General features: G+C 39.4%; 1 protein-coding gene and 1 long non-coding RNA gene across 19 annotated transcripts in view; both read left to right on the top strand.

Moving 5' to 3' along the window:
• Positions 1-28,000, top strand: part of LOC137481099 (uncharacterized) — a 340,016-nt gene that overhangs the window by 85,115 nt on the left and 226,901 nt on the right. The gene's annotated exons all lie outside the window — the stretch shown is intronic.
• ZNF536 (zinc finger protein 536) overlaps positions 1-28,000 on the top strand; it is a 346,433-nt gene that overhangs the window by 135,776 nt on the left and 182,657 nt on the right. For 14 of the 18 annotated variants that reach the window (XM_068202565.1, XM_068202560.1, XM_068202562.1 and 11 more), the window contains one exon: positions 23,436-25,607. In XM_068202565.1, the coding sequence (XP_068058666.1) occupies positions 23,438-25,607 (2,170 nt within the window). In that variant the 5' untranslated portion in view covers positions 23,436-23,437. Of the gene's footprint in view, positions 1-16,969; positions 17,109-18,671; positions 18,772-23,435; positions 25,608-28,000 lie in introns of all 18 variants that reach the window. The other 4 variants (XM_068202567.1, XM_068202575.1, XM_068202574.1 and 1 more) reach the window with 2 other exon arrangements.

Here is a 28,000-nt window from a genome sequence, read left to right as displayed (position 1 = left end):
CTTTCCCTTTCCTTTCCCTTTCCCTTTCCCTTTCCCTTTCCCTTTCCTTTCCCTTTCCCTTTCCCTTTTCCCTTTCCCTTTCCCTTCCCTTCCCTTCCCTTCCCTTCCCTTCCCTTCCCTTCCCTTCCCTTCCCCTTCCCTTCCCTCTTTTCCTTTCCATTTTCCTTTCCCCTTTCCCTTTCCCTTTCCCTTTCCCTTTCCCTTTCCCTTTCCCTTTCCCTTTTCATTTTCCTTTTCCTTTTCCTTTTCCTTTTCCTTTTCCTTTTCCTTTTCCTTTTCCTTTTCCCTTCCCTTTCCCTTTTCCTTTCCCTTTTCCTTCTCCCTTCCCTTCCCTTCCCTTCCCTTCCCTTCCCTTCCCTTCCTCCCTTCCCTTCCCTTCCCTTCCCTTCCCTTCCCTTCCCTTCCCTTCCCTTCCCTTCCCTTCCCTTCCCTTCCCTTCCCTTCCCTTTCCCTTCCCTTCCCTTCCCGGAACTTCCCCTTCCCGGAACTTCCCCTTCCCTTTTCCTTTTTCCTTTCCTTTCCTTTCCTTTCCTTTCCTTTCCTTCCTTTCCTTTCCTTTCCTTTCCTTTCCTTTCCTTTCCTTTCCTTTCCTTTCCTTTCCTTTCCTTTCCTTTCCTTTCCTTTCCTTTCCTTTCCTTTCCTTTCCTTTCCTTTCCTTTCCTTTCCTTTCCTTTCCTTTCCTTTCCTTTCCTTATTTTCCTTTTCCTTCCCTTCCCTTCCCTATTTCTTGTCTTTCTGTCTTTCTTTCTCACTTTTGGTATCTGAGCATTTCCTGTCCCTGTTTCAAGCTGTGAAAAAGCACTGCAGGTTGTCCCAGAAGGCTGTGGAGCTCTCAGCTCCCGATTTGACCCTGCAGGAGCTGTCTGAATTCTCCTCTGCTGAGAGTGAGCACAATTCTCTTAAACATTCTGTGCAAGAATGGGGGTACAGGGGTGGGTGGGGTGGGGTGTCCCTTTAAAAGCACTGGGTTAGTAGCAGCACAATTAGACTTTACTGTCTTTAGTTCCTACTATACCTCTGAAGCACTTGTATGGAATGGATGCTTCAAATTAAGTATGACCTGGTTGTCCAATCCCAATTACCTAAAGAATCCCTCAATTTGCTTAACAATTCCCTCACAGCTATTATGGCTCTGACTGATTGTCCCCAGGACTCTCTTAGGCTTACAGCTAATGTAATTGATTCTTCAGTAGTAGCCTGAAGGGCCATTTGGCTTCAACCATGGTCGGGAGATTTTTTTTATTTTTTTCTTTAACCTAAGAGAATGGTTATTTTTTAATAGTCATTCTGGTTTTGGAGGGTGAGGGTGGAGGGAATCATCTGGTCGCAGCTTGGAACAACAGTCTGTGCCAGATGGGGATGTATTTTCCTTGGGCTCTCAGTTAAATTGGCTTTGGATGGAAGGTCTATGTAGACTTCAACCCAAAATTTGGATGGATATTTCTGAGAAAAACCTGTAGTGAATGCTTCATTCTGACATTTTCCACTGTTTCTTCCTCTCAGTCAGAATTGTAAGAACGTTTGGGATTTTTTTTCTGTAACTGAATGAATCTCAGTCATGACAGATGAATCTTTTCAGTTGTGGCAAAGCTATCAATCCTCAAATAGTCTCATTCCTGAGTTCTTTATACAAGGGTTGGTTACAAACTTTGAAACTATAAAGTGGATTGTCTTTTCATCAAGGACTAGGTCATAGAATTCTGTAGCCTGGGTTAGTAAATCTGCATTAGTGACAGTGCTCAGTGAATCTCATGCTGTTGTGTCAGGCTCTTACATTCCGAGTTGTGTTGTGGCCCTGTTTGGATACTTTTATTTTTTCTCTTAGAAAAAGTTTATAGCTACAAGGACAAAATTCTATCAAAGCCCTTTCCAGAACCCTCCCTCCTTTTTTTCACCAAATCTCACAAACCCATAGCTAGAACACCCATTACAGGTAACAGGAGATTGGTTTAAAACAGATAAAAGGAAATAATTCCTGACACAGTGAGTAGTGAACTTCTGGAACTTGCTGCCAAGGGAATTAATGGAGGCAGACAGCATCAGCAGGCTCAGAAAGGGATTAGACAGATTCATGAAAACAGTTCAATAAACAGATAGTAATAAACAGGTCAATAAACATCTAAAAAAATTTCCATAGCTTTGAGTCATGAAGGGCACTAATTTTCTACATATCTAGAACCTCAGAATTAAGGTGCTTAAACTTGTTGAGAATGATAAAGAGGTGCTTGGATTGCTATTGGGTTAGGTATGGGGACAAGGGAGGAAGAGAAAGGGGACTGATGTCTGTCTGAGCACAGCAGTGAGTTGTTTTTCTACCTGAAATCCATAAGGAAGGGAATGACTCTTTCAATGGGGGTCCTTAAAGGAATGGTTCACTAAGAATGTTACTGAATTTGAATCTTGACAGCTCTGGCAGTCTGTGAGAATGCTAGATTCTCAAAAATGCCTTCAAAATCCAGAACTGTAAAATGTATCTTTTACAGACAGACTAGGACTTTACTAGGCAATGGAAGGCCCTACTGCAGTAATAGTGCTCAGCCATGGGAGACCCTATATTCCACCTCCCTGACCCCCAAATAAAAAAAGCTGGGCAGAATATATGTTGTCTATATTGCTTAATGCATTGTAAAAACATGTCAACATTAATTACTAGATCAATGTACTTGCCAACAAAATAATGCACAAAATGCACAATATTTTCCAACTCTCTTCCATGGGCAGGCCATTAATTGATGCCTTTACAAAATGAACCTTTTAAGTAATAATTTAATCTTGATTCTGGTAAAATATGATTTTGAAAGCAGTGCTCATGGTGAAGCCATGGAGATGCCAGCTGCCCTTTGGTAAGATATGTGGTATAGATTGTAGAACAATCTATAGATTGTAGAACACTATTTTTCCTGCTCGAGGTAAGGGAGCACTGACTAAAAGTTAGGCTATCTCTATGGAAAAGGCATTGGGATCTTGAGAGGATTTCGTTCTCTTTAAAGGTGGGTGTCTGATTCAGATAGATGAGATACTGGAACAGCTACAAATGGGTGAGACAGATTGTGTCTTAAAAAAAGACTATAATAAAAACAGAAAGTGCAGGTCATATAATGTGCCAGACCATATTGTAGTCTGGCAGAGAAATGGCTCCAGACAATACTAGCACTATTTTTTACAAGTTGCATTTTCCTCATCTGTTGTTCTGTACCTGCAGAGTGACTTTGCATCTGCTTGAGATTTCAAGGTTATTGAACAAACTTGTCTGTTTCTTGATTGAAATTTCACTTTGATTCCCTCTTCAGCTACTGAAACTTGTTACAATTAATGCTTTATAACATACCAATGACCATCGATGCTCTGCCTTATAGAAATTTGAAAGATGAGATATGATAGAAAAATAAACTCTGCAAACTTTCTGGTTAGTGATGTCTCCCACAAGCAGTGCTGAGGTTTGCCAGTGTTAATTTAAAAAAGTATTTCAGCTTGTGCATATATTTAGGCAAGTTCATAAATTTCAAGCAAAGTTTTGGAGTGGAAATAGAATATACAATGAGGATAGAGCAGCAAAATTAGCGTGGCCATTGTGTGCATTCTGTTTGGTTATTCCAAACAATTTTAAGTTTAAATGTTCATTAAACTGTATTCCCTGCTGTACAGGAGATCTTCCCAATGAACTGATACTTCTTGATCTATGAATGAGCCCCTTAGGTATCCCAAAGATATATGGTACTCAGAAGGGAAAATATTATCCAGGATATATAGCAGCAGTCAACTGATTGCCATGGAAGATCATATAGGTAGAAGGCCTGATGATGTTGAAAGGAGATGACAAATAGGAATTGTTACAGGAACTTTTTGAGGAAAAGCCAGTACTTATTTTTGGTAGGGATTATTGTAGTTGCTTCATGAAATTAATAATTAAAAAAACAGGAAAGTGCAGAAATTTTGTTTGTAAACATTTTTGCCAATTAAAATAACCCAGAGCAGAGTTTCACCTGTATGTGTCCATTCATGCTTTGCCCGGTGCACTGTCTGTGCAGAGAAAAAGATTCTGTGAATGTGACCCCTCCTGTGTGCACAGACACTGTACCTGCTCCCTTACCAACAACACAGACACATCAGTCTGAACCCAATATTTCCTTGCTGCACACAGCAAATCCAAGATAGAGGAAAAAGTTTTCAATACTGATGTTAATCTCTGAAAAAAAAAAAAGAAGAAAAAAAATTACCATTAGGAATAATTCCAGTGCATTGTTGTTTAGTTACTGTCTTTTCTCTGTATCACTGCATCCTCTCATCAACTCTATTCTATTGCTGATGTGTCCCAAAGTGCTTTGGATTGATGGTGGCAGTGCCACTGGTGGAAGAGCATTCCACTGTCAGTGAAATGCATCAAGAGCTGGAAGCTCCTGGGGATATATTTTCCATTTGAATTTTTATGTTTATTTTCATCCATGAAACCTGATATAGCCAGTCAAAAATGTTCAAGGTAGGACTCTCTGTTCTCCCTGTATTCTAACTTCATGCTCCATTGCTACTCAGTAGTACTACAGTGATATTTTTGAGCAGGGAAAAGAAGGGTGAAGCCCTCAACAATCTGTTAGAGAAACTCTAGAGCAGTGTACTGCTGTAGTTAAATGGTGTGTGGCTTATAGTAAAATTACACGTGGGTGATTTTTTTTCTTTAAAATGTTTTGTAAGTAATATGTTACAGGCCAATGTAGTTTGGTTTTAATTCTAATTGTTTTTTTTAATTGAAAGTAGCTTGTCAGGAGAAAAAGGTTTAACTATAGATGCCCATCTTGATTTTTGTGTTCTGTGTTAACGACTGCAGGATATGGGTAAATTAAATATTTTCCTGTATATGTGGTCATCATTTGCAACAATAAGCTTCAGATCTCTGTGGATTGACGTTCCACTCTGAGATCCATATATGGATATAAAACTTTGTCACTGATTCAGTGTGAGTTTGGACCAAAACTCATGAGGTTTATTGCAAAGACTCTTACCAAGTTGGTTTTGTATCGGGTCCATCAAGTATATTTTTAAAATTTGTACTTCCCACTTTTTTAAGTCTTGGTATCTCTGCATATTATGGACTTTGATGTTTTGTGATTTTTATTATGTACTTTTGCCTGCCTGTTCCATGTTTGGTGGAACTTCCACCGCAAATAGTCCCTCCAGAAAAGTCTGGTAACTTCCCATGAAAAATTTAACACAGATGTTTTAATGAAACAAATTGCAGTTTGAAATATCTGATTTTCTTAACTCTGGCAAAAGACCCCAGGATGTAGCAGTAAGCACTGATCCCACAGCCAGGTTACCACTGCCAGCTGCTGTAGCTGTCTCTGTGGTGGTTCCTGACTCCCAGCACATGAGGAGCAGTGTGCTAGTTTAGCCCTAATGAAACCAGGGGAATTTGGCTTACACTGAAAGCTGTACTAAGTTTACATCACTTTTGCCAAGAGCATGTACACTAAAAATTGCTGTGAATCAGTTAACTTATGCTAACATGTTACTCTGTCATAAGTTGTGGTAAACCAATTTTCTGATCTTCTGAATCCATGAAAGCTATGCTGAATTTAACTTGACTTGAGTGGTTATTTTTGAGCTGAGGGGGCTCAGCCTCTTGCTGCTTGTTACTAGCTATAGGAGCCAGAATGAGATCAGAGTTCCATTGTGATAGCAGTACTGCAGCCAGAGGCTTGGGGTGTTATTTCAGTAACTTTATCAGTTTGATTTAACAAATTGATGTAAAATTAAATACAAACAAACAAAACCACTCCAAAACAAATTTAAAAAACCCAAACAAATAAGTAAAAAAACCACAAAAGGTTGAGAGTGACTACAGTGCTGGTTAGGAAATTATGTTGAGATAGTTTTTAGAGAAGAAAAGGGGGAGTGAACATAGACAGTCTTGCAGGACAAAGTGTTCAGTAGAAAAAGCTCATCTGGCTCTATTCCTCAATGCATTTTATTTCAAGAGAAGTTGCCTGTTGCAGAGGGATTTCATGATACCACTTCATTCCCACTTAGTTCAGGTATTTCAAAACAATCATATTGAAATAGATCTCTCTCTCTGTAACTGTTCTATTTGTTGAAAGTTCTGCAAGAAGTCTGAAAGTAATTTCTTCTTCTTTGACACTTGTGAGAATTTTTAAAAAATGTTGAAGGAAAGTTGGTACCTCAAAAAGAAGCAGAAAAACTTGGGTAGTTTGGGACATATGTGACTTTTTTTTTCCTTTGCATTTTTCATACTTGATTAAGAAATGTACTTGTTGTTTAGGAAACAAAGTTGTATAATAAACATATTAGTAATGTTGGAAGTAAGACATGTTTTCTTAATACTTTGGTGGAATTATTCTGGATCAGTTGACTCTTCTGTAAATATGCCCTTAAGGTCAGGAGGACCTTTGGTTCCACTGCTCTACAAATGCCATTTACATAAGTTCATATTGTCCAGGTCCAGTTTTCAAACACAACCAACTTTTTGGCAGTATTTCAGAATTTATAGTTGCATTGGATTGGTACTGATATTTCAGGTTTCTATTTCTCACACTTCTGTTTCTATTTAGTAGCTCTTTTCATATTTTCTATGAAAGATAAAATTGAGCATGATTAAATCGTCTGTATTTTATGGGATAGTAGAGAAAATTGCTTGCTCTTGATCAGAAGACAGGAGAGGCTGACTTCAGCAACACAGGGCATTTAGAAATTGAATACCTAAAATATTTTTTTTAATATAAAGCCTCCTGTATCTGTAACAAACTGCAGAAAAGTGTTCTTCCTGTGAGAAAGTTTGGCTTTCAAGCAGAGCTCACTTTTGCTCTTTTTTATTTAGTACTGGGGAAAAAAAATCTAAAATTATTTTTGAGGCTACAGGAAGGCTTTTTCCTGAAGAGTAGCAGGAGATGCTTTTCTCCCAGTTGGATAGTGTGTGCTGATCAGTCAGTGGCATTTCAGCCTGGGAACAAGGAGGATTCTCCTCCTTGACCAGAATGGGGGCCAAGGATCTGCAGAGCATCCTGTGGTGTTCCATGCTGTTTTATGCCTCGGCACAAGGCACTGATCAACATCCCCACAATGGTGATTCACTTTGAGTTACTCATTTAGTAAAGCTTCAACTGCTTTATAAATTAAGGCAGACATTATCATTTTTGAGAAATCTAACAATAACAGCCTACCAGATTCCAGAGAATAATAGCAATGACCAACTGTGCAGGTCAGAGGGGCTGTGAGTGTGCATTCGTGAGGACTTCAGCTCTCCTTTGAGAATTTCAGACAGAAGCTTCTATTAAAGTGCAAAGTATTGTTATTATCTTTGTCCTTTATACATATTTAAATAGTACATGATAATCATCTCTGTGAACTCTTAACTATTCATAAAGGTGGCTGTCAGTTAGAGGCCTGAACCAGTAGTCCAGATCCAAATACTTAAAATGATAGATCATGTTGTAACCTTCTGAGAATTATTCATAACCTTTGCGTAGGAGGAGGTTCCTTTTAGGAGACAGGCTTTGTAGATGATTAGTTATTGGGGAATTTAATTGTTCTGTTGGGGTACTGATATCCAAGAATGGTGGAGAAATTTTGCCAGCTTAAATTAATTTTTGTAGATTTACCCACAGGAAGAGCAAGAGGCAGAGGATGATGAAGGTAGAGGGTTCAACCACTTTTCCTCCTTCCTGGTGTAGCATTTTCTGATCCATTTCTGATCCTTCATGGCACAGGGAGTCCCTACAAGTAGCTCCAAGTTAGAGCTTCAGCTACCTGTGTGCACCCTACTGCCCCCAAAGAAAGGTTAAAGAAGTATAATAAATTAAAGTTGTATAGAGACAGGCTTGCTCTGAACTGTGAAACTTTGAGAAGTTCATACTTGTATTTTACAACTCAGTACTCAGAACAACTACCTAATTAGCACAAAAATTTAGGTTGGAGCCTTCAGGTGGAGTGTAATGGAATGTACATTTTAAACCACAAAATTTTCAGTCTCTATGGGCTTCCCAAATACCTTCCTCTTGGGCCGTTGGATGTTCTTTGGCCACTTCTTCTCTTTGACTTGAACCAGAATTTACTGGATCTAAAAAACCAAAACCAAGCACACCTTTCTGACTAAAAATTTAATCAGAAACCTCATACACTGACAATCCATGCAAGAAGTGTCTACCTTGGCCTGCTGCTGATCAGCTGTGAGCTGAAAGCCATATGCTCCTCTTGGCCCAGCATCAGAAGAGGCCATCCCAAACACCAACAGTCCCAGGAGAAAGGAGCAGAGCAGGGATCAGATAGGTGGGAAGCACCTTTCCTTTCACAAGGGCATCATGCAGGACTGTGGGGTCTTGGCACATTTTCCCAAGAGTTTTCCAAAGTTAGAGCTTTGCCTGTTTCACACACAGCCACATCCCCTCTGGAGCTCATCAGGCCTTGGAAAGAGCAGCCTGTGCATCCATGCTCTGATGGGCTGGTGTCCTTCCTGGAGAATTCCACTCATCCTGATTGAGGGAGATACTGTACTCCTTCCTCTAGTTTATTTTACCCTCTTGGTATGCAGAGTATTCTTTGTTAATCTTCCTTATTTATTTGAATGTTAATTGGTCCTTGTTAATTTGGTTTTCTGTACTGGAAGCCAAGGTCAACAATGAGTCCTTCCACATTAGCTCTTAGTGTGATTGCGAGGTAGTGCAATGCATCTTGGAAAAAAGTAGAAAGAAGCCTTCCCCCTGTTTTTAATGTAACCTTTGGGTTAGGTAGGGGTTTGGAGGTTGAAAGAGAGAGAGAGAAAATGTATATTCAGCGCAGACTGAAGGAGTCCTATTGATTGAAAGGGACTGTTAAATTAAAAGACAGTTGTTTTGAAAGCAAAATATCACTTGACCCCAAAGAGACAGGCAATTGAAGCCCTGGGGTTAGGTATAACAACAGAGCTGGTTTTGCTATGGGAATGCAAACAGCAGGCCTGGAAAACAGGTTTTTTCTGTCGCATTGTTGTTTGCATATGCAACTTTCAAACTGCTGTTTTTGTTGCTCTAAGAGCACTCTCTTCTGAGAACACCCTTCTTTGGGGATGGAATGGCCATTTTATGAGATAAAAGTAAGAATTTTTGTCTAAAACAGATTCTGTTCCATGGGGCAAAACAAACAGAGCTATCATCACACTTTAAATAGTAATCAAATATGTTTTTCTGTTTGCATTCAAAAAGGTGGAAAGGTAACTTGACAAGATGAAAGAAGGAACCAGATTTGTGTACCCCCTCCCCCCCTCAGTTACAGGTATAGAGTTTTAGAGAAGACTTCAAGGCAAAAAGAAAAAAGCATAGAATATACTGTTATGGTGTTATTTTTGTCTTTCATTTTTATGACAACTTATTTGTACTTAAAGGAATATTTCCAAAGAGTTAAGAAGCATCATTAAATAAAGACTGTGAAATGTGCAATATGGCTTATTTATTTAAATGTTAATTGGTCCAACGAACACTTCTAATTAGCTCTATATTTGCTTAGCAAAAAGTTTTACAAATTCCAATTGTGAAAAGCAGCTATTTTGAGCTGGTAAGCATGTTGCAGAATCAGCTATGATTTTTCTATAGTTCTCAGCCCTTGAAGGCACAATTTAATTTTTCATGTATGCATACTAGCAACGGTAAACACTTGCGAGTGTAAAGAACCTTCTTTAATTAGCTGCACAACAATTAAAGGATTCACAAACTAAATTGAACCCTGTCTCTGTGCTTACTAGCTGAATTCTACCACCTGTCACAACAGCACTTTGTTCAATCTGTTATGCAAAATCATTATAGCAATATAGCTGAGGAAAAAAAAAGAGAAAACAGCAATTATTTCTTACTTTTCTCTTGAATGGGTTATTTTGGGTTATACTGATGTCAGGTTCATTGAAGCTAACCTTTTGAAATCTGTAACAGCATAATACTTATATGGCAGGTTTAGAATAGCTAGGAGAATATTTTGTTTTACCCTTTTAAGAGCAAGTGAGGCACATCCTGAAAGTACAGTACTTTCTCTGATCATTTGGAGGAAAAAAAACCTCACCAAAAACTGTACTAACTTCTGCAGCAGCCTGATATTGCTCTTTGTCAGACAAAAAATGACCAACATCTAATAATACAAAATACTCTTTTGTTATTAAAGCTTGTATGCCAATATGAAATCTAGTTTTAAAACCCTCTGGTTTCCTAAAGTGGAAAGAGCTGCACTTTTAGCTTACCTGTCATGGCTTCTGACATATGTGATTATTCTTCAGATTCTGAAAATAAAGTAGCACATAAATATAATCTGTAAAATACTGGACTTAATTGTGTGCTAATTTTATTTTTCCTTCACGCAGAAGTGGTTAAAAATCAAGAAGTTTGCGTCTTTACAGAAGAGCCTCACCTCTCATTTTGATTGCACCCCTTTTCTGAAGGGAGCCCAAAGGAGCAGGTGCACCAGGACACCAGGGGTTCTGATCTGCACCCACATTTACACTCCATCTACAGGAGTCAGGCTCTGACAGCTCCTGGAGACCTGGCTTGGGGTGCACAAATCTTCAGGCAGCGTTTCACCCCTCTGCTGCCTGGAGAGGCGGGCACCTGGTTACCCCTGCTCACTCATCTTCCTACTGATTTTGTGCTGGGCAGAATTGGAGGGCACAGGAGGAAGGTGGAAACTTAAGAAAGGCCAGCTGAGGGAGGAAGTGGGCAGGGGCAAGAAGGGTGAAAGCCCATAGGAGTGCCCTGGGTCGCCTGCCCTGCTGCTCCTTGCCCCAGCTCTTTGCAGGGACGCGGATCCACCCCTTAGCGCTGGGACACCGGGCTTTGTGGTGCTGCTGCTGAGCGTTCCCAGTGAACCAGCAGCACCTTCTCGCTGTGTAAGGACTGTGGGGCTGCAGGTAGTGAGGGAGACCTGTTTAGGTTTCTCTTTATTCTGCTGTGACAGCTGACAGGAATGTGCACCTCGCTGCCAGCTCTCCTGTGGGAGAGGCACAGGTACATTCTGTGTGCGCTCACCAGAGCTGAGGAGCTGAAAGCAAAGCTGCCTGCTGACAGCTTCCTGAAATCATATCAATAACATATTGTTAGCTCTGGTGATTGAAGCTAAAAGAGTCTGCTGTTGGATAAAGGATACATGATACAGGCATTTCATAAGCTAGGGATATAAATGAATAACTCTGCTCATTCACAGTGCTTACACTTTTTACAGTATAATTTTTATACCATTGTCATTTTACAATATTTTTGGAAAACCCAGAAAGAGAACAAAGAAGTTGTTTAATAACACTGTGAGTTTGTTTTTTTCCTAAAGTAGTCAGTCAGAAAATAAAATTCAACAACAAAAAATTGGGAAAAGACTTCTCTTTTTGTTACTTAAAAAAAAGAAAAAAGAAAAAAGAAAAAAAATCTGCAAGGAAGGCAGATACTTTGATTAAACTTGACTTAAATTCTTAGATAATTTTGCACTGAAGTATGAGAAGCCACAATTTGCTCTATACATCTTCTTTCTTTCTCACATCAAATAAGAATAGTTAGTCTATTCTGAAGTATAAAACTAAGGAGATGAAAATGATACCTCTTTTAATTAGAAAGAGGTATAATGATCTCCATATTCATAAGTGTAGGTGCAAGGGGCTGGAATTCAGAAAAATGAGTTTCTGCTTGGACAACGGGAGCAGTACTGTTACCCAAGCAGGAATTTTGTGCGGGAACTCCTGAATGCTCTCAGCTCTGGAGATTTGGGATTCGGTCCTGTAGGAAGAGAATCTCTCTGATGGTCCTGTTGCACGTAGTGGGAGCCCACTCACTGCCTCCCGTGGCCAGGTCCTTGAACCTGAGCCACCAAGCCTTTCCCCCTCCTTTGGTCTGGCTTTGTGTTTTGCTGGAGTTACCTGGATTCACACTGGTTTGCAGCAGTGTAAATTAACATTTAGTGAAGCTTTACATGAGCTGGAGAAAGTGAACACAAAATGCTCATTTGCACAGGCTTTTCAAGAGGCTTGAAATAGTTTCACTGAGAGTTTGTGGTGTCTATTTGCATTGAAATCTTGCAGTAAAGCACTCCCTGTTAGTCCCTGGTCCTTCTGATAACAACTGTAGCTGCTCTCAGCTTGCTGTGGGACTGAAGGCTCCTGGGATCCTGTCAGTCACTCAAAGGAGCCTGGTCAGAGCTGTACGTGGCCAGAGCTGGCTGGTAAGGATATATTACAGTCAGCAGAGTCCATTTCCCACCTGACTTTGTAACCGTAATTGAACTTGCCAGGGTCTGTCATCCTGTGATTGCATTTATCAGACTTTCTTTGTCAGCTTTGTTACCACTCACCTATCACCATGAGAGGCTGTCTTTTCAGCCAAGGGCCTGGAATGTTGCAATTAACATCAAAATTATTTAAAGGATTTTTATCCTGCAGGTAGCTTTGAAATGTTATTGTATTTTTGCAGTATTCTTTCTCCCCCCATTCATCTATCTGACATGTGTCTGCCAGGTTTTCAGTGCCCTGTTAATGATCAAACTACTGTGCCCAGATAAAACAGGGGTGCCCAAGCAGCAGTTGGTGCCCAACTTGTTGGATCCTGAAGGCCATTGCACTTAAACATGTGTCCTCTTTCACCATTGTCAGTGCTCACATCTCTGCTAAAGGGAAGATTTATCTTCCCTTTCCTGTACCTAATCCTTCAGGGCCAAGGGAGGAGATTCTCTGTTCCCTTCAGGGGCTGCACCTCACTGCAGCCAAGAGCACTGCAAAGATGGGACATTTCTTGTGGTCACTGGTGTGACATCATTGTTTTTCTCTTGGCTTGACTGAAAAACTGTTACAACTGTTTGGTACCGTCATTCAGAGGAAGAGGCAGAATAATCCACTGCAACAGGTAGAGAGGATTTTAAATCAGCTGGGAAAATACAGGGAAATACCCTGAGTCAGTAATTTTTGGTATAGATGCTCCTGCTTGGGGTTGTCTTTCTCCCTCTGAAGGAGCAGTGTGATGTATTTCTTTTTGCTCCTCTAAAGGGACATATGATAAAGGGCTTGTTTCCTGGAGATTTCCTGACCCCAGGATGGGTGTCTGAGCAGCACAGTGACTGCTAACCACACCCTAGTAAGCCTGAGCCTCTTGTATCAGTGGGAAAGCAGCTTAGGAGGTACAAGTTGGCCTTAGAGTTCCCAGCTCTACTCTTGTGTTCATGACAGTGATCAATTAATAAAGTTAAATGACAGAAGCAGTGATATATCAGTAAGAATGTGGGCAGAACAGAACATCAGTGGAATAAAGGGGATTTGTATTTTCTTCTGCTTCATTTTACTTGGTGATAATTAAGTACATTTTTTTATGCCTTAGTCTATGTGGTGTTTCCTCATCTATCTTTTCCACTTAGTTCTTTAACGAGTTTTCTCTTTCTGCTTTTTGGGAGACCCCAAACACAAGGGGTGTTCTATGAAATGTTTGCTCTATTTTTCCATCATTAACCTGCTTCTAGTGTCCCTGCCTATTTCAACTGTATCTTTTAGTCCATCTCATTCCACTCAAACTAAGGCTTTCTCAGCTTTATCCTTTTTATTTTTCCCCCTGGAAATTAGTATTAAACTAATATGATGAGTAATAACTCATTGAAGCCACTTGTATCTAAGAATCACTACAACCATCTAAATTATATGTGGTATTTTTTGTCACCAAGTCTATGTGTTATAGGGAGAAGAAAAATAAATCAGTTGCATTGAGGGAAGAAAGAGGATAGAATTTGGAGATAGAAGGTGTTAACAGCCAAGAATCTCTGTTATTAAAAAACCAAAAAAAATTCTTTAGTATTTTAAACAAAAAAAAAAAGTTTCATGCTGACAGGTTTGCCATGAGTTAAAAAACCCTGTCTATTGAGCAGTCAATTATGTTTGATAAAGGAAAGCTATCTGGCATACTGGACTAAGCAATGGGAGTCAAGAGCTCTGGATGCTGTCCCTGGCTTCTTTACAGAGGATGAGCCATCTATTTAAGTCAAGATACATGGCAAGCTTTTTCCTAAATGAGATGTGGAAATGATCAGTTAGGGATACTTATTTCTACAGTGCTGAAATTCTGACAACCTTGGTCCTTTTACACTCTATGGAAGCACTGAAATTGAGCAAGTTACTTCTGAATTTCTACCTGTTTCCATTTCCATTGTATTAAGATGTAGGATATTTCTGTACCCAGCAGAGAAACATTTAGCAAAGGTGCCCCTCTCCTCTCTGAATTGATCACAGTGTGATTTGGGGTTCCATGAGCTGGAGGCCTTTAGGGAATACTGGGGCACGAGCTGGTGGGAGTAACTGCTGGGGAAGTTTCAGCAGCTGCTGGGGGGAAAGGAGGAGCTCTTCCCATATCTGTAGTGTGGTTCTTTATGCTTTTCTTGGGGGTGACTTTTTTAAATGCTGTTTTTTTCTTAAATATACTGACCTTGAAGATTGCAGCAATTTATCTTTTCATTCTCTCTATATTTCTTCCTCTCCTTTGTTCCCTATTTAGAATTATTGAAAGTAAATAAATGCAGTTGAATTATATATATACTTTAGGCGTATGTATTGTCACATAGTTTCTCTTTCATGTGCAACAGGTTCCTCAAGGTTTAATGTATTAATCTTTCTTTTTTCTTAAAACATTTTCTTAGGCACGTAGTTTCTGTCTTGATGTCATCACAGGTAGCCCGTATGCTTAGTGATGCATTGTTTTGTCTACAGTCTAACTCAATAGCATGCAATTTGGAGCATCCTTAATTATCCTACAAACCATTTTGTGATAATGATACCAAATATGGTGTAGACTTGGCTGACATCTCAGTGATATTACTTGGCATACCAAATATTTCTGTTTCAAATATAAATTGGTTACTGCTTCTTCAAAATATGCATTCTATTAATTAAATCTATACTTGAGACATCTTCCCCCCACCCCTCAAGCTGTTGAAGTATTCTCTCTCTCCTTGTTCTGTATGCAGATAGGGTTGGGTATGGGCTCTCTAATTTGACAAAAAAAATAGGTTAACCTTGTGGTCTTTCAGTCCTACAACTACAGTTGAGTGTGCAGTGTCTTTCCATATAACTAGGTCTTTTGTTCCACTAGAGAAAATGACTTAATTTGCTAGAGAGCTTTTTTTTAAAAAGGTTTAACTGTAACAGTCTTTACCTAATAGACATGGGATTGCAGGGAGGTGATTAATGTGAATTAAAGGATCTCTGTGACACAAGACTAAAGGATGGAATTACTGTGCTGTTGTTGTTGGCAATCCCACTTGTGCAATTTAATTCCTCCCTCAACCAGACCCCCAACATTTAGCATAAAGTTAAAGGAAAAGTCTAACTGGACCACATACTTCTTTTGGAAACTCTCTTTATTCAGGGACGTTCTGTTTGTGCATTTTCCCTGGCAATGTGTGTCTTTGTCCCTTGAAATCCATCTATTTATTGCAGTGACACCTACTGCTGGGAGAGCTGATCCGCAACAGGCTCGGATCCTGTTAAACTTGGCCAACAAGCAGTTCGTGACTCAACCAGCAGATGTTTCTGTGGCTCAGGTCAAAGGCAACTTATGGACTCGGGGTTTTTTAGCTTTGCTCCTAGCATTAAGTGCCAGGAAAGTCAACACTAGGTACAGACAGTTGACCTGACCAGTAGCAGGAGGAACTGAACCAGGGCCCTGAGGATCTGCAAAGACCAAAGCATTAGTCTGTTGAGCCACTGTGCTGGCTACAGTCCAGCAGTTTCAGACAACTGACTATCTGATTGCATGCCTGGATTTTAGTAATGATTTCACATACTTATTTGATGATTTGTATCCAAGCTTATGCTTCTGACAGGTGCCCTTGTGAACAAAATCTCGCTGGGCTATCACATATGAATATTTCACAGTCAATCATACTTTGATCTTCAGGACATATGTGCATTTGACATTATATTTAGCTGTGCACAAAATCTAAGTCTAAGCCTTTGTGAAATGAAAAAAAAAATCATCAACCCATCATTACAGTTTTGGATTTAAATTATTTCAAACTGTGCTTTGAGTTCTGTGGTCTTAACTCTTTATTGATCTCTTTGTAATTGGTTCAGGGGGCCTGATCCTTCAGGCCTAAGCTGTCCTTACCCCGCTGAAATGCTTGGCCTTTTATTTGGAACTTTCCTGTGTGAGGAATGCAGGATTAATAGGGTCAACATTATGTATCTTTTAATATTATATAATGGGTTAGAGTGTTGCAGACTTCCAGCACAGTGTCCTCAGATGAGAATAGCAGATTCAGAGCCCTTTCCATGCTGTAAAAATGACAAAAAAAAATGAAATAATAAATATGCTTTGCAAAGTCTTCCAGGCATTTTATTATTTTATTTGTACTCTGTGATGGTAAAGTGGTTCATTAAAAGCTTAATTTTAAGGTTTCTTCAATCTGATGTAGATGCCAGTTAGATTAATTAAAGTGAATGATCAGATAGGAGCTACAGGAAATTGATCAAATTGGAGAGGGTTTAATCAGTTGTATACATTCCAAATTACATGAAAATAACAAATTTACTTTAAAAAATGCTGTTTCTAAAGTAACAGAAGCTTTAGTTTAATGAAGCATTCCACAAATAAGGCTCCAACATGAATTTTGGTATCACTCTTTTCTTTACTTTTGCCATCAAAAGATCACTAGGAAAAAAAAAGAAAAATGAGAATCAATGTTTATAAGCTAAGAAATAATGATCCCAGATGCAACCAGTGCCTGGAAAAAAATATTTTTTCTTTATTGTTTTATTTTTTAATCTACTGAACTTTCAGTACCAATTATTTATCTTTCTCTTCTTTGTATCTGACTTCTTAAGTATATGCAAGTGAAATAGAATAAATAAGAAGGAAAACAGATTTTGCTAAGTCACATGCAAAGTAGCAATAAATCAAACAGCTTGTCTGCATTCTTCTAATCTTTCTATTCTAATCTGTAAGTGAGATTTATAAATGACCTCTCCTCTCCTCTGTGCTCATCTTCCTAGATTGTGATCACAAACGGTTCACAGTCCTCCACTCCATGGGTGCTACCAACCAAAGAGACTTCTGGTGATTTATCTTCCACTGATCAGTTATCAGTCCCAAAGGCTGTGCTAACTAGAAAGTACCCTGCAGATGTAACAGGTATTTTAGTAAGCAGCTCTCTTCCAGCCCAGAGCAAAGGCAGTACAGTCTCAGCAAACCATTTTCTGTCTGCTAATGACTTTTGAAACTTCAAAATCCCTCGGCTAACCCTTCTTTAAGACATAAAAACTGTTGTGGAATGACTTGGCTCTGTTGTTACTAAAGGAGTACTTTGTTTTGGAATCAATAAGCAGCTTGTTTAAATATCAGCACTACAAAGCAGCTACAGTTTTGTCAAATGCCTTCCCGGCTGCCCCCTGCGTGGTCCCGGCTGCTGGAGGATGGCTGTTGGTGTGGGGCTGCAGCCCTGGAGCCTCCTGGGGCTGTGGGATGGGGCAGCCCTGCTTCCCCCAGAGCTCTGGGCAGGCTGTGCTCTGCTCCTGCTTCAAACCAGCTCTCAGGTACTGCAATTACACATGCTTTGTAGCGCCTACAGAACCTAAATGTGCTAATGTCACTAATAGTGATAACGAATTACCAAGCTGGCTTTAATAATGTTTAAATAAAAACAAATAGGGCACATTTCCTGTAGGCCAACTTTCTTTTTTTTTAAAACATCCTCTTATACTCCAGAAACCATATATTTTCCTGATATAATTATATTATATAATTATAATTATATAAGGAACAGGACACCTACTTAACAAAAACTCCTATGAAGCTGATGCAATTTTACATAAGTAAAATGAGAACAGAATCTGGCCGAATGTTTATTTCATTTTTTCAGACTGGATAATGCTGTCCTGGTGGCATTAAATACAGCTGATCTCTCCCCTCCCCTTCCATGCACACATGTTTTTGTTAAAATCTAACTATTTACATCTATGTCTTTTAGTATTGCCTACAAATCAGTCAAAGAAGAGTAGGTCATTTATCCTGCCCTACTGTTTATATATTAATCATCTGGCAAATAAACTGCTCAGTATCCTACCCACCTCAGTAATATTTGTGATGTAATTTGTTTGGATGCCCAAATGTCACCAGCGTTGATTGTAAGAGATGAAAAAAATGTACTTGCTCAGCACACCAAGCTCTGGGCTAAAATGTAAGCATGAAATCTCTGGTTTATTTTTGTAATAATGTTTACAGCTGTTTAATGACCCTGAAAGGGTTCAGTAGTCTGGTGTTCTGTATTTCTTAACAGGAGTGTATTATGCTTATAACAGCCTTAGTTCAACTGTTTCTGCTGCAACAATAAGAACAATATTTAATAAAAATTCAATATATATTCTGATCTCAGCAATACCTGTTTACGAGTTGCTAAGAACTGAAGCAGTCTATATTGGAGTATTTAGAATTTGCCAGTGGACCACAAGATAATGTAGATATATGTGAATTTTTCTAGCTGGAAAGATAAATACCAGGTCTATATTCTGAAAGCACAAGTAACAGTGTGTGTAGCTCTAACTGCTCAGAGGATCAGGGCCAGAGCGAGCTTGTCGTTTAAACACGTGAGCTTGTAAAGCATTACTTTGCTTACTGAACTGTAAATCTTTTAACTAACCTAATCTAGGCTATAATAACAGCACAACAGTGGTTTTAAAATGACTGTTTTCTCTACAGCACTGAAGAGGGGAGAGCTTCAGTGTGTGTGTGTGTCCAGCAGGAATGAACAGGTGTAAATAAGAGCTGAATTTGGTCCATCTGTTTACAAAGATAACAGGTGTATGTCTGCACATATGTGTCTGTATACAGATATGCGTGTGCCTGCATATGTTTACACGTGTGCATAGCCATAGATTTATCTTTAAATTCTCTCATTCTGCTTGCCATATTTTTTCTCTGTTTCCAGCAAGAGGAAGCTCAGCTTCTTGTATTACATTAATGTAGTTGTGATGACAAGCATTTCTGGTGTCATAATTGGTTTTAAATTCCAATAATCCATTTCAAATAGTTAAATAAAATCTGTGTGTTCATTTGAAATGGCTAAAGCCAGAACTTTCACTATTGATATCACAGGAAATAGTCTTGAGGGCAAAAATGTGAGTGAAATCAAAATAACTATTAGTATCATCAAAGGGACTTAAATGTCTCACTGTACCTTTATGCAGGAGATGAGAGAGACTATTTTATATCTGTATCCCATAGTGAGTTTCATAAGCTGAGCTCCTCCTCAGAGGAATGGGATGCTGCACGCTGGGCACAGTAGATGGCAGATGGACTTGGGTGGTTGGTGTGCTTCCTCCCAAGGGTGCTCCTGCCCTGCCCAGTGCAGTGTGAACCCAGCTGGGCTGTAGCCTGTGTCTCAAGTGGGGTCGGTTTGGGGCTTTTTGGCCACAGCAACTCACCGGGGCAAGAGCTGAGGGTTTCTTTAGATTATAAAGGGCAGCCCATAATTCCTGATCCCAACATGCTCGGGTGCGGTGCCACTTCTTGAGGGACACTGTCTTTACCTAACATTTGAGATAATTAAAGGTCAGAAATTTACTAAATAAACTTCAACAAATATATTTTGAATTCCTTAACAATCTCAAATTTGATTTGAAGTTCATTTTGTAAACATTTGTTAACTACAGAGAACATTGTGCTTCTGTTCCCAGCACGAGAGATGGCAAAACATTCTGTGCCTTTCCTTATACAAGAGATCAGGATCATGAGACTAATGTGATAGACTATATATTTAAAAATTGAAAGCTAGATGTCCTTCCTATCAAGGAACATCAAAGTAGCAATTATAGATTAAATTGACTTTTACAGATTTTTTATTTTTGTATACCTCAACACCAAGGTGGGTACTGTGAACTGCAGGAGCCTCACTGGGGAATGAGAGCCCCTTTCTCCACCCGGTGTAACCCTGTCTGGCCATAGATCTAGACTGGGATGATGGATAAAGAGGGAGAGCATGATCTTTTTTTTTTTTTTTTTTTTTTGAGAAATTAGGAAAATTAGATTGAGTTATCTAATTCATAGTGCAATGATGGATGAGGATGTGTTTTTTTTCTGTCTTGTATGTGGATACAAGATGAGATTTTGGAAGGTTTTGCTGTGAAAGGGCTAAGGGATACCAAGAGTGATTTCTGTGAAAGCTGAAGCAAGGTCCCTGTGTTAAGAAAAGCTGTAACTGGGCTGGCAGGAGGAGAAAATTCACAGGGCAGTGTTTTCAGTGCTGTGGTTATACCTTGCAATGAAACCAGGCTGGAGCGAGGAAAAGAGGAGACAATTCAGATCCAGAGGAAGGAGCAGGCCTGCAAGAAGCAGGGCAGATAAGGGGGGAAATACTGTTTAAGTGAAGAATACATCTCGAGATTGTGGTAGCTGGATCCCAGAAACTGCACGGCTGATCAGAGTAGGCGGCATTCAGAGCTGCTTGTTGCTCACTAAGCAGAGGCTTTGCTGACCTTTCTGCATATTTAATAAAAAATGTATAACATTTGCCATGCCAAAAGATCCATGTGGCGGGGGGGGGTTAGGCACCCCAACTTGATCCAAAATTATTAGTCTTTAAATGAGAAATTATGGATTTGGTATTCCTCTAAACTATTTTTCTTATTTGTTCTCTCAATATTCTACATTAAATATTTTTGTATGATTTTGGAAGACAGAAAATAGCAAAAAGGAAAAATTGGGAAACTTACCGTGTTCCATCTACAACTGCTGTTGTTACTTTATTAAAGATATATTTGAAAAAGCACAGAATAACTAAAATCTCAACCACAACTTCCCTCCCCAATCCAAATAACCATACATTTGAACTGATGCTTAGGGTTAAACATCAGAATTAATAAATTCCACTGGGATCTGTCAGCATTTCCAAACTTCGATAGAGCATAAAATGCTAAAATTAACTACCCAAACCTTTTTGAGCATGTAAAAGCACCCGGTCCTATTGAGATCAACTAAAAAGAAATGAAATTTAGACTGCATTTTTGAAGCTGTTATAGAATAATAACAATTCACAAAGACCTTTCTAAACATTCTTCAGTGTTTGTGTGTGTCAGCACATGCTATGCATTTCTGGAATTGTCATGTTCTTGTTTGCCAGCATGCCTTGTTTAAGCATGGTGGGGAGAAATAACACTCCTGGGTATGTGGAATCCAGACAAAAAGTAGATTCAGGCTTTGAGGTTTCTATTGTGGTTTTTTTTTTTGGGAGAGTATTGGTTGTTTTTTAAGAAGTACATATGCAGATATGTGCTAAAAATCTCAGTTAACTTCAGGCAATGGCAGACCTAAGGACCACAAGTATTCAGTTGTTTAATTAATCCTTTTGAACATGAATTTGGTTTGTTCCAAAAGTTAAGCAAACTTTCAAAAATTAAAAAAAAAAAAGTGGTTTGTGTATACCCACATTTTGAATGATTATGGTCTGCTGCACAGAAACACCTGGCTTGATTATGTTCTCCTACTCTCTATCTTTGGAAATCAGACAGTGCAAGCTAAATTTAAGTGGACTTCTTTAATAGACTTGATTACTTGAATATTTTTATAAATAACAACATTGACAACGGGCAAATAATGGGTCCCCAACATGTGACCCGAATCAGAGGACTGTTAAATTTTGAAAATGATCTGCCATGTATATGGGCAAAATTAGGTGGCTCTTGTTCTTTTTCAATATACATGAATATAACTCTTTCCTGTACTACATACAAGATCTACATTGTGTCACAACCTCAGTCATCCTGTCAGGAGCAAAGAAATCTCCCTCCGAAGACCTCCCATACTTTGTTTTTTAGGCCCTGGTCCTGCAAATACTTAATTATGTGTGGAACTTTGCTTTCAAGAGTCACCCTTTGAAGTCTACTGGGCTGCTCCCATGAGCACAATTACATGCATTTTAAGTGTGTGCCAGATCTGGACCTTGAATTGTCTATCAAGTGGCCACTGTGAAGCTGTGTGAGGAGTGGAGTCCACCCAGGGTGTGCCTGGAGCATTTGTAAAAGACACAGTGAAAAAATGCTTTTGGCTAAAGCCAAAGAGTGGGTTGACCAAATTAATTTTTTAAGAACCTATAGAATTCAGTAGTTTTGAGAGTGAATAAAGTGTCAAATCACGCCACTGAACAACAAAAATCTTAATTGTAGTCTAATATAACCTTATAGCATCATATAGTTTATGAATTAGTTATGGGAAACTTTATATTTTAAACAGAATTTTATAGATACATTATATCTGTATAGAGTAGAGAAGTGGCAAGGATGGATTATTGTGGACAATTATGCAGACCAGAACAGAGCACTTGTGTTTAACAAACAGCTTTGAATTTTAATTTCCTGCAATATACATAGTGTAGCTACAATTTGTAGTCATTACTGTGTATTAGGAAAGTTATTAGAATTCTTAAACTTGTTGAGGCTTTCCACAACACCTTTCCCAGATTTTAATTGGTTTTATCTAGTTCCATGAGAGAGCTCTTTAAAACAAATCAAAGTGTCTTAAATCACATGTATCACCCATTGAAGGACAGAGATATTCCTTCTGTAATCTGGCAAGTTTTCCTGGGAACAGAAATCTGAAGGCTCTCAGTGATGAATTAAAAGACTTGGCAGAAGATAATTTATGTGCCTTTTGATGGGCTCAGTTTCAAAATGACAAAATAACAATGTTTTGTAACAGAAGGGTTAAATCTTAATCTCAGAGGTTTACAAAGCTGCTAGTCGCAGTCTCCTTAAAATTTAATATACCTCGTTAATGCTTACTTGCAAACACTGAAGGATTTTTATGATTATAATCATGTGTTACAGCACCTAGTACTGTTTCTAAGCAGCATACTAATCAGCTTAATGAGATATTACTGCACTTTTTGTTGACTAAAGCAAAATCCCTTTTATTGTTCTAAAGCTTGTCCTTTATTTTTTCCCAAAACATTATCTTGTTTTATTGTACACCAGTAAATATCATACCATCAGTTTTTTGTCAAATCATAAAACTATCTTTCTCATTGTAGAATGTGTAATATATTGAATATGGTTAATGGAATTGAAAGTTACAAATGGATTTCTATTTTGGGGGGTTTTTTGCTGGCTTTTTAAATGAAAATGGGAGAGATGCATAAGATTTCTTTTTCTATAGATTTAGAAATGCAGACAGGTGCAGTTTCACAAGAAGGACAAGGGAGATGGTAAATGCCTTTGCCCCTTCTGTAATAGATTTTGAATTTGTCACATATTTTAAAATAGTAATTAATAGTTCTTGGTACACAGAACGAGTACATGTATGATCAAAACTACGTAGCACAGTTGGCACTTACTACACTTTTAATTGTTTTTACACTAATTCCTTTGCATTATTATGAATAGGTAAAGCATAAAATGCAAATTGTATGCCAGTGATTCAATGCTTGTAACTCTTTCACAGTCTGAATCTAAAATATCTTCTGATTTTCAGAGATGGAGGAAGCTAGTTTGTGCCTTGGTGTTTCTTCAGCTGTGCCAGAAGCTGACGCCCATCTCAACAGCACCATACTCAATGGGCAATATTCAATGAGTCAGAAGCTGCACCAGATCACTTCCCAGCTCAGCCATGCCTTCCCAGAGCTCCAGAACAGGCAGAATCCTGAGGAGAAGGCATCAGTGCCACTAGAAGACAAAAGTCACATGTCCATAGCAAACCAGCCCATCAGCAGCCAGATGGCCCTGCTGGCAAACCAGCTCAACAGAGAGGTTGATACCAGCTTGAATGGGCGTGTGGATCTGCAGCAGTTCCTAAATGGACAGAACCTAGGGATTATGTCTCAGATGAGTGACATCGAGGATGACGCCAGGAAAAACAGAAAGTACCCCTGTCCCCTCTGTGGGAAACGCTTTCGATTTAACAGCATCCTGTCCCTGCACATGCGAACTCACACTGGAGAGAAACCATTTAAGTGTCCCTACTGTGACCACAGAGCAGCTCAGAAAGGCAACCTGAAGATACACCTGCGTACTCACAAGCTTGGAAACCTTGGCAAAGGTCGTGGAAGGGTCCGAGAAGAAAACAGACTTTTACATGAGCTGGAGGAGAGAGCAATTCTTCGGGACAAGCAGATGAAGAGCAGCCTCTTGCAGCCACGACCCGATGTGAAAGCACAGCAGCACACCCAGCCGATGCCGCTCGCAAACTGTAACTTGTCTGTGCCACCTAATCACAACACACCTGATATTTCAAACCCTGTTCCCTCTCCAAAGCCAGTCAGTGTCCAGGAAGAAGTTGTTGCTCAGACAGCCGGGTTCAGATGCACGTTTTGCAAAGGCAAGTTTAAGAAGCGAGAAGAGCTGGACAGGCACATAAGGATCCTACACAAGCCTTACAAGTGCACTCTGTGTGACTTTGCCGCCTCTCAGGAGGAGGAGCTCATCAGCCACGTGGAGAAGGCTCACATAACTGCAGAGTCAGCACAGGGCCAGGGCTCCAACGGGAATGGGGAGCAATCCACCAATGAGTTTCGTTGTGAGGTGTGTGGCCAAGTGTTTAGCCAAGCCTGGTTCCTAAAAGGCCACATGAGAAAGCACAAGGATTCCTTTGAACACTGCTGTCAGATCTGCGGGAGGCGATTCAAAGAGCCTTGGTTTCTTAAAAACCACATGAAAGTTCACCTGAATAAGTTATCTGTAAAGAACAAATCTCCTAATGATCCTGAAGTACCTGTCTCCATCAGCAGCATGTCCCAGGAAGCTCACGCAAACTTGTATTCAAGATATCTGTCATGTTTGCAGAGTGGTTTTCTTCCCCCTGACAAGGCGAGGTTGAGCGAACAAAATCAAATCTACAGCAAAGGAGATATGCCCATGAAAGAGAAAGAAGTCTTGGGGAAGCTCCTTTCGCCCATTTCTGGCATTGGCCACAGTATTGCCGAGGGGGATAAACATTCTTTATTAGGCTGTCTCAATCTGGTGCCTCCTCTGAAATCCAGCTGTATAGAAAGGTTACAAGCTGCCGCCAAAGCAGCAGAGATGGATCCAGTAAACAGCTATCAGGCCTGGCAGCTCATGGCAAGGGGAATGGCCATGGAACATGGCTTTTTGTCTAAAGAGCAGCAGATACAGCGCAGCCACGAAGACACTTTGGCAAATGCTGGAGTTATGTTTGATAAGGAGAAGCGGGAGTATGTGTTAGTAGGAGCAGATGGCTCTAAGCAGAAAATGCCTGCTGATTTGGTTCACAGCACTAAAATGGGCAATCAGAGAGACTTGCCAAGCAAACTAGACCCTTTAGAAGGCAGTAGAGATTTTTTGTCACATGGTATGAACCAGGGACTCGATTACAACTTACAAAGTCATGGAAACATAAAAGAAAAGCCAACTGAATGCCCGGACTGCGGAAGGGTTTTTAGAACATACCACCAAGTGGTCGTTCACTCCAGGGTCCACAAAAGAGACAGGAAAGGAGAAGATGAAATAATTCAAGGTAGTCTCGATGAGCGGCGTGGGTCTGGAAGTGATCAAGAGTCTCAGTCTGTCAGCAGGTCGACAACACCAGGGTCCTCTAACATTACTGAAGAAAGTGGAGTAGGTGGGGGTCTCTCGCAGACAGGGAGTGCTCAGGAGGACAGCCCTCATCCTTCCTCACCCTCCTCTTCAGGTATGATAACTTCTTCTTCCCTCTCTACACTGAAAGCTTCATAGCTGTATTTGAAATCACAGCAGTAGTTTATGCATTCTCTCATCACGTGGTTTCCTACAGTCCACAAGGATGTGCTATTGTTTGCCAGAACATCTGTGTTTGGGTTCCTGCAATGCCTTCGAGGTTAATTCTCTGCTCACCCTTTTCCCCTCCAAGGGCAGGTTTCCCAGCCTTTCAGCTGACACCTTCCCACTGTGCAGGGTTTGAGCAGCCACCAATGACTATGTCGCTTCCAGGGCATCTTGCTCCAGGTTTTAGGAGGTGGTTTTCTCCTCCTCTTCTGTTCATGGTGTCTCTCTCACAGATCTTGCCCTGTCCTCCATGTAAAAGATGCCTTTTTTGAGCAGTGGTTAATAAACTGCTTGTTGGCTCAACTCTCTGATTGCCCTCCTTCTGACAGCCATGTCAGCTCCTTAGCTATGTCCTTGTACCTGGCCACCAGACTGATTAAAAAGAGATTCAGAAATGCAAATTGCTAACCTTTTGACAATCTTCTAACTTATGTGCAGATTTTAACTTGTATGAAGCCTTCTGCTTAATTCATACCCATTTTGAAAGTACAAGAAAAAACAGAAGTTGGACTGAAACATTTTAGTTGTATTGTCTGTCATGTTAACTTGCTGTGTATAAAATAGCAAAGCAGATAATATTTAATTGGAGATGTCTATAAAATATTGAGCTTCCTGGTACAATTTTTAAAGTTACTAGCCTATGACTGCTGAAATAAAATCTCCAAGTAATAACAGGTAAGATTTCTGGCCTCGTGTATATTTCCAAAGTCACTTACTAATGGATAGTAAATTGAAAGTTATATCTTCAGCCCTTTATAAAGAAAGCACCTCACTAATACTGTAATCATTCTGCAAGCCTAACAACAGAGGAAATCATGCCATAACAAATACTCTGTTACTAATGGCAACATTGATTTCTGCAATCAGCCATTAAGTCTAGAAAATGAAAGACAGTTTGAGGTACCTTAAGGCATTACATTGCCCACTGTTAAAGAGCTGGTAGCAGACTGTTGAGGGTAATTCTTTTTAGCTTTTTTTCCCCCCAGTTTCGATAAATATTTTAGTATTGGAGGCAATTCACTGCTACAGTTATAAATATGCCAGTTATATATGCCAGTTTACTTTTGTTGTTCTTGTCATGCTCCAGTATTCTCTACTTCTGAGGCCAAATTAATATAAAAATAGTGTTAGTTTGCTGGCTTATTACAAACCAGTAAAGAAATTGTTAAGACACATAAATCTGCACTCCACATTCCACAGATTCCTATAGTACTTAATGCTGTTGTTTAAATACCCATGAAACACAGTCTACTCTTAGAGTCATAGCCTTGTTTGCAATTTATTACTGGTGAGACACGTTAGAAAGTTCTATGTAGGAACAAGGCTAACAGGCGAGAGTTAATTTCATACTATATATAGTTGTTGAGATTCTTTTAAGAGGATTGAAAATATGTCAGGATGAAGAAGATTATTTTTCTAACTTTCACTTTAAAAAATTCTACACATTGTTGGGGGGGGGAATATGCTTTATTATAAAAATTGTCACTTCTGTTTTGCAATGCCATAGAGCAATCAGAAAGAAAAGATCCCGAAATTGTTCAAATTCCGTCTGAAGCCTTTCAGGGCTGTTAGGAAAAGTTTTGAAAAGCACAGCTCCAGAGTCTTCTGAGTGAGGTTGAACTGATAGAGACTAAAGAGGATTTGAAACAATGCATGTGAAAATTGGTGTGTTTTGAGTGCCCTGAAAACTTTAATTCCAAGTGTTCTGGTTCGTTAAATGTATTGTTGTGGGAAGTTTTTCCTGTCCTCAGAGGCAAAAAAACCTGCAGTGTTGTTCTCTCTGTGACCACTAATTGAAAATTATTTTTAACTTGAACTATCATTTATTTAAAATGCTTATTTTCACACCTGATGCATTTATATCAAAGCATGTGAAAATGAAAGCAAAATCTGTGGGTAACAGTTGCTGGAAGCATGTTTGTTTTTACTGAAGAAAATAAGACTTTTTATTTTGATATCTGATTGTCTCCTGTAGTTACTAGTAAATGTAAGTAGGCTCTCAGTGCCATACATCCTACCAGGGTTAGTGTGTAGGTTTTTATAACTTTTTAATCAGATGAAAGGATGATAGTATTACATTTTAACAGAAAATAAATCTAAGTATTGTTTAGTACTTGAAAGTTAAATTTTATTGCCATGTTGCTGTTGGAACTGTTTATCACTATGGACTGCATATTATATCACTACCTGTGAAAGGAGACCTGTAGAATATAAAGAAATGAGATTTTTAAATTTTTTTTTTTTTGCATAGGGTAGAATTAAGTAGTCATTGAGTCTTCT

The sequence above is a fragment of the Anomalospiza imberbis genome, chromosome 12 (genome assembly GCF_031753505.1).
Source record: "Anomalospiza imberbis isolate Cuckoo-Finch-1a 21T00152 chromosome 12, ASM3175350v1, whole genome shotgun sequence".
Classification (NCBI taxonomy): domain Eukaryota; kingdom Metazoa; phylum Chordata; class Aves; order Passeriformes; family Viduidae; genus Anomalospiza; species Anomalospiza imberbis.
This window is presented reverse-complemented; position numbering and strand designations above follow the sequence as displayed.